A 6,354-nucleotide genomic window follows, 5' to 3' on the forward strand; every position below is an offset into this window, starting at 1 on the left:
AGTTGCAGAATATAGAGAAAATTTCCAAACTCTCTCTCTTTCTAGAATATTCTTCTTCTCTCTAATGGAAGCTCGAGGTCAGCCACAATGGAGGTTGGCCTTGTACGCTAGCTTCATTTCGACATGGTATCAGAGCCCAACTCTAATCGCTCATCTTCTCTCTTTCTCTAATCACAAAAATCTGCTCAAATCGGAAAGATACAAGTCCATACTTGACGAAAGGGCTTTCTGAAAATTCTCACCCAATTTCTTCAAAATTTTGGTATCAATTACTTCATCCTCTGCTAATTCACCTCGTTCAATGGCTAGAGACAAGGAAGATCAAAACACAACTGGTAGCATGGATCTGACTAGTCCGTTGTACATGCACCCGTCGGAGAGTGCCAGAACAACGCTAGTTCCTGTTGTTTTCGACGGAACTGGGCATAGGTCCTGGAGAAGAGGAGTCCTTAGGGCTTTGTCAGTAAAGAACAAAGTCGGATTCATCAATGGAAAGTGTAAGAAACCTAAAATTGATGAAGTGACCTACGACCAGTGGGCTCGTTGCGATGACATGGTTACGTCCTGGATTTTGAACTCACTCTCGGAGGATCTAGCTGACAGCTTGCAATATGTCAACGACGCTAAGGAATTGTGGCAGGAACTCGAGGATAGGTATGATCAGACCAATGGAGCGAAGTTGTATCAACTACAGAAAGAAATTAATGACCTTAGCCAAGGCACTTTGGATATCACAGGATATTACACAAAAATGAAACGACTTTGGGAAGAACTGAATACCTTGAATGCACATGCACAGTGCAATTGTCAATGTATTTGTGGTGCAAAAGCGAATATGCAAAAGGCTGAGCAGGATCATAAGCTAATTCAGTTCCTAATGGGCCTAAATGAAGTCTACACAGTCGTGAGAGGCATTATATTGATGATGAATCCCTTGCCCAACATAGCTCAAGACTTCTCTATCCTAATCCAGGAGGAAAAACAGAGAGAGGTTAAGCCGAACAACAAATTAGTTATGGAATAAACTTCATTAAATGCAAATGGACCTGGAAATGCTAAGTTCAGAACAAACTACAATCAGAGGGGAGGTAATACAGGGGAAAATTCATACAATTCTAACAAATCAGGCTATCCATCTGCTAGGACTCGGATGTTCTGTGATTATTGCAAAAGGCCAGGACACACCAGGGACATTTGCTATAGAATTCATGGATTTCCGCAAGACTTTAAATTCACAAAGGGGAGAAATGTTGCATCTGCTGCAAATGTTCATGTAGATTCTGAGGAAATGGAAGGAGGAAATCAAAGCCAGGGGCTTCAGAGCTTGACAAAGGAGCAGTACAATCAATTGCTTAACTTGCTGGAGAAATTTCCTGGGAGAAACACATGAGAGGGCATCGACAACAACATGACTTGTGGAGCTGCAAACTTCGCAGGTATTCTATCTTGTTCCACTTATAAAGAGATTGCTGAAACAACTGTGTGTAGATGTTCTAAATCAATTGCTGACCTATGGATAATAGATAGTGGTGCCTCAAATCACATGACATACAGAAAGTCCTTTTTAAAGAATGTTAGAACCTTACCCTATCCCTTCTTAGTCGCCCTACCAAATGGATATAGAGTAAAAGTGACAGAAATTGGAGATACATCCCTTGGTCCCATGTTAACCTTAGTTAGAGTTCTCTATGTGCCCACTTTCAAGTACAATCTCATCTCTGTTCATTCCCTAACTGATTATCTCAATTGCATAGTTAATTTTAGCAAATACCTTTTGTATGATGCATGCCCCTTCAATGAAGAGGACTCTGGAGATTGGTAAGGCAAGGAGTGGATTGTACTTCCTTTGCCCTGAGTGTCATGGATCTTCAAAGTCCGGTTCCTTTTCTGTTTCTGTAAACCTTTGTTCTTACCCTTGTTTTCCTGCATTGACTGATGTTGTACATACAGGAAAGAGTCATAACTCATCTAGGAAGTCCTTGTCAAATGTAGATAAGTCATCTCAATCTCACAACAATGTCAATGTAAATACATTTCACTCAAGAAATAAAACTGACTCTTCCTCTAATGAGATTTCTCTTTTGTTATCCTTATCATCTCATAAAGACAATAATGAACATCTATGGCATAACAGACTAGGCCATGTACCTTTTGTGAAAATGAGAACTATTTCCACCATACCTGTTGATTTTTCCCACAAACAGCCTTTCACTTGTCATATCTGCCCCATGGCAAGGCAAACAAGATTACCCTTCAGTCAAAGAACTTCATCTTCCACCAAAATATTTGAACTTTTGCACATAGATCTTTGGGGTCCCTATCACATAACAACCCATGACAATTACAAATACTTCTTTATAATGGTTGATGACTTTAGTAGATCAACATGGACTCATCTCTTGAGCAGTAAAAGCAACACTCTCCAAGCCATCAAAGCTCTCATCTCCATGATTGAAAACCAATTTGATGCATCAGTTAAGGCTGTTAGGTCAGATAATGGGCTGGAATTTGTGAATAATGAGGCCATGTTATATTTCCAAGGAAAGGGCATAATCCATCAGAAAACTTGCCCATATACACCACAACAAAATAGTGTGGTTGAAAGAAAATACAAGTACCTATGAGAAACAGCCAGAGCATTACTCTATCAATCCAAATTACCAATGAAATACTGGGGAGAGTGTATTCTGACTGCTACATATTTGATAAATAGACTGCCTTCCTCAATTCTTAACAACAAATGCCCATTTGAACTTCTCTATAACAGAAAACCAACCTACTCACACCTTAGAAGCTTTGGTTGCTTGTGCTATGCCACTACACTCAAAACTCACAAAGACAAATTTGAACCTAGAGCTACCCCTCATGTGTTTATAGGGTATCCTTTTGGGACCAAAGGGTATAAAGTTCTCAATTTGACCACAAAGAAGGTACATGTGTCTAGGGATGTTATATTTCATGAAAACATTTTTCCCTTTGCTGTTTCTCCTGAACACTCTTCTTTTCCTTCTGTGTTAGACATGATAAATCATAATTCCACTTATCCTCATTCCACAGTAAATTCATTTGATAGTCATTACAACCATGGTAGGGATGCACCAACTTCTGTCACTGAAAGTCCCACATCTGATGTACCAGACATTAACCATCTATCACACCCCACAAATATATCAAACCACATTCCATATGAAAATCAAAATCCAGAACCAGACTCAACTGAAGTGCACCTAGAACCACATATAACACCATCCAACCAAGCATCACAAGACATGGAACCCAATGTTAATCAAGTGACCAATTATCCCAGAAGATCAACCAGGACCCTTAGCACACCCTCACACCTCAAAGACTATGTCTGTACATTACCAAAGTTACAAACAAACAATCACTTGAACAACACTATGAATCCTGAATTGACTGCTCCTTTCTCACATAACCATTCTGTTTCTTTCAACTCATTAAGCCATGACAGTCAGGAATTAATTAAGAACATCTCACATGATTGTGAACCATACTCTTATGAGGAGGCAGCCTTGAATCCTGCCTAGCAAGTAGCAATGACACAAGAATTTGATGCTTTATATGCTAACCATACTTGGGACCTAGTTAAGTTACCTGCAGGTAAGAAGGCCATAGGGTGCAAGTGGGTGTACAAGATAAGCACAAGGCAGATGGCAGTGTGGAAAGATACAAGGCAAGGCTTGTGGTAAAGGGTTATACACAAGAAGTTGGGATTGACTACACAGAAACTTTCTCCCCAGTGGTGAAGATGACCACTGTTAGAGCCCTGATCAGCACTGCAGTGAAGAAAGGATGGGACCTCTATCAGTTGGATGTCAACAATGCGTTCTTGCATAGAGACTTACATGAGGAGGTTTACATGGAGATTCCACAGGGTCTGAAGGTAGAAGACACACAACTTGTGTGCAGATTAAGGAAGTCCTTGTATGGCCTTAAGCAAGCCAGTAGACAGTGGTATGACAAGCTAGCAGAGTCTCTGTATTCTAGAGGTTTCAAGCATTCAACCAATGATTACTCCTTGTTCTACAAAAAGCAAGGTGAGTCATCAGTTTTTGTAGCTGTATATGTTGATGATGTGATTGTTACTGGAACTAATCTTGAGGAAATTAGAGCACTGAAGACTTACCTACACAACCAATTCAAAATAAAAGACTTGGAAAAGTTACATTACTTTTTGGTGCTAGAGATACTTTACAAAGATGATGGAGTATTGGTGTCCCAAAGGAAGTTTATCACTGATCTTTTGAAGGAATGTGATTGTATGGGGTACTCTGCTGTTTCATCTCCATTGGATTCATCAATCAAGCTGAAAGCTGAAGAGGGCCCCTTAATGTCTGATCCATCCTACTATAGAAAGCTAATTGGAAAGCTTAACTTTCTCACAAACACAACGCTAGATATAGCATATAGTGTACATCATCTAAGTCAATTCATGCAGACACCAAGAGAGGCTCACTTGAAAGCTGCTATACATGTACTTAGGTATCTGAAGAAAGACCCTACACTGGGCATTTTTCTGTCCAATGATCCTTCTTACAAGATCACAGCCTACTGTGATTCAGATTGGGCAGCATGTCCTGACTCAAGGAGATCTGTAAGTGGGTATCTAGTGTTATTTGGAGGAAGCCCCATCAGCTGGAAGTCGAAGAAGCAAACTACTGTTTCATTATCTTCTGCAGAGGCAGAGTATAGATCACTGAGAAAGGTGGTTGGGGAATTGGTATGGGTGCAAAGGTTATTGGAGGAACTCATAGTCTCATGTCCTGATCCCATTCAAGTGTTCTGTGACAGCCAAACAACAATACACATTGCTAAGAACCCAATATTTCATGAAAGGACAAAACACATAGAGGTTGACTGTCATTTTGTGCGAGATAAACTGCATGATGGTTTGATCACACTTCACCACATTTCCACTCATGATCAATTAGCTGATATTCTAACAAAGGCTCATACAAGAATCAAACATTCAGATCTTCTACACAAGTTAGCAGTGAAACCTTCACTTCCAACTTGAGGGGGGTATTGAGATTATTGTATTTTGTGGTATGTTAGTATATTGTATTTATCAGATAGTTAGTTGGGTGTAGAAGGGTAGTATAGTCATTACAGTCATTAGCTATGATTCTATTTTCACACACGTGTATATATGCTTTGTCTCTTAACAGTTGCAGAATATAGAGAAAATTCCCAAACTCTCTCTCTTTCTAGAATATTCTTCTTCTCTCTAATGAAAGCTCGAGGTCAGCCAACAATGGAGGTTGGCCTTGTACGCTAGCTTCATTTCGACAAACTACGAGTTACAAGATTCCTATCTATGAGTCTTCTGAAGCTTGATCTTGAGTCTTGGTTGGTTCTTCATGCGGACTCTGATCTGAATCTTGACGCTTGTTAGCTGCAGGTGTTGTTTCAATCTTCTTCAGCTTTTCAGATCAAGACGGGACATGCGGAGCTTGTGACTTCAATTATGTCTTGAGCAGTCCACATCTTTTCTCCGCTTCTGCACTTTCGATTCACTTCTTTTCCTTGTTCTTCTTTTTCTTTATTCTGGATTGAGACTCATTCTTTTGGTCGTCTCGAACCCAGTGCCTCGAGGTGAAACCTGCTCAGACACCAAAACAAACAAACGAACGAAATTTTTCTGGCCCAGTTTTCACTAGGAAAATTTCGTTAGTTATTGTAACAAAATTCTAAACTACTTCTTTATTGAAAGCAATAGAAGTCAAAATTGTGTATCCTTGGGAAAAAGAGATTAGGGAGTGGAGACCCTATATCTAAAATGAAATCAACTGTGGAGTGGAGATCCTATGTGGGAAAAGAGACTAGGGAGTGGAGACCCTATGTCTGAAATAAATTGAACTAGGGAGTGGAGACCCTATGTTGGAAAGGCAGACTAGGGAGTGGAGTGTGACGACCCAAAGGGTCATCACCTGTTCTTAATTGACTTCTGTGTCTCCGAGGCCTTGAGAACCTCATTTAGAGTTACCTCAATTTGCGTGCACAGTCCGAGCGCATAGCCGAAAAGCTTAAATATGAAATTCTGTGAAAAATGCTAAGTTTTGATCTTAAAATGAATAAATTTGACTTTGGTCAACATTTTGGGCAAATGGACCCGGACCCGTGATTGACGGTCCCGGATGGTTCGTAGGAAAATATTGGACTTGGGCGTATGCCCGGAGTCGAATTCCGAGGTTCCAAGCCCGAAAAATAAATTTTTTTGTAGAATTATTTTCTGGAAATGTTTAAGAAAATTGGAAATGAAATCTGATTAGAAAGCGATGGTATCGGGCCCATATTTTGGTTCCGGTGCCCGGTAAGGTCTTATATATGGTT

At 40.1% G+C, this 6,354-nt stretch overlaps 2 protein-coding genes across 2 annotated transcripts; both read left to right on the plus strand.

Annotated features, from left to right (window-relative positions):
- The first annotated feature begins 301 nt into the window (after positions 1–301).
- LOC109243507 lies at positions 302–1,390 on the plus strand. Its single transcript, XM_019410454.1, has 2 exons — positions 302–991; positions 1,082–1,390. The coding sequence occupies exons 1-2, from the start codon at positions 302–304 to the stop codon at positions 1,388–1,390; spliced, it is 999 nt and encodes a 332-aa protein (XP_019265999.1).
- Positions 1,391–3,769: 2,379 nt separating this feature from the next.
- Positions 3,770–5,038, plus strand: LOC109243508 (uncharacterized mitochondrial protein AtMg00810-like). Its single transcript, XM_019410455.1, has one exon. The coding sequence runs from the start codon at positions 3,770–3,772 to the stop codon at positions 5,036–5,038; it is 1,269 nt and encodes a 422-aa protein (XP_019266000.1).
- Positions 5,039–6,354: the final 1,316 nt, after the last annotated feature.

This window comes from Nicotiana attenuata, unplaced genomic scaffold (genome assembly GCF_001879085.1).
Source record: "Nicotiana attenuata strain UT unplaced genomic scaffold, NIATTr2, whole genome shotgun sequence".
In the NCBI taxonomy this organism is placed as follows: Eukaryota; Viridiplantae; Streptophyta; class Magnoliopsida; order Solanales; family Solanaceae; genus Nicotiana; species Nicotiana attenuata.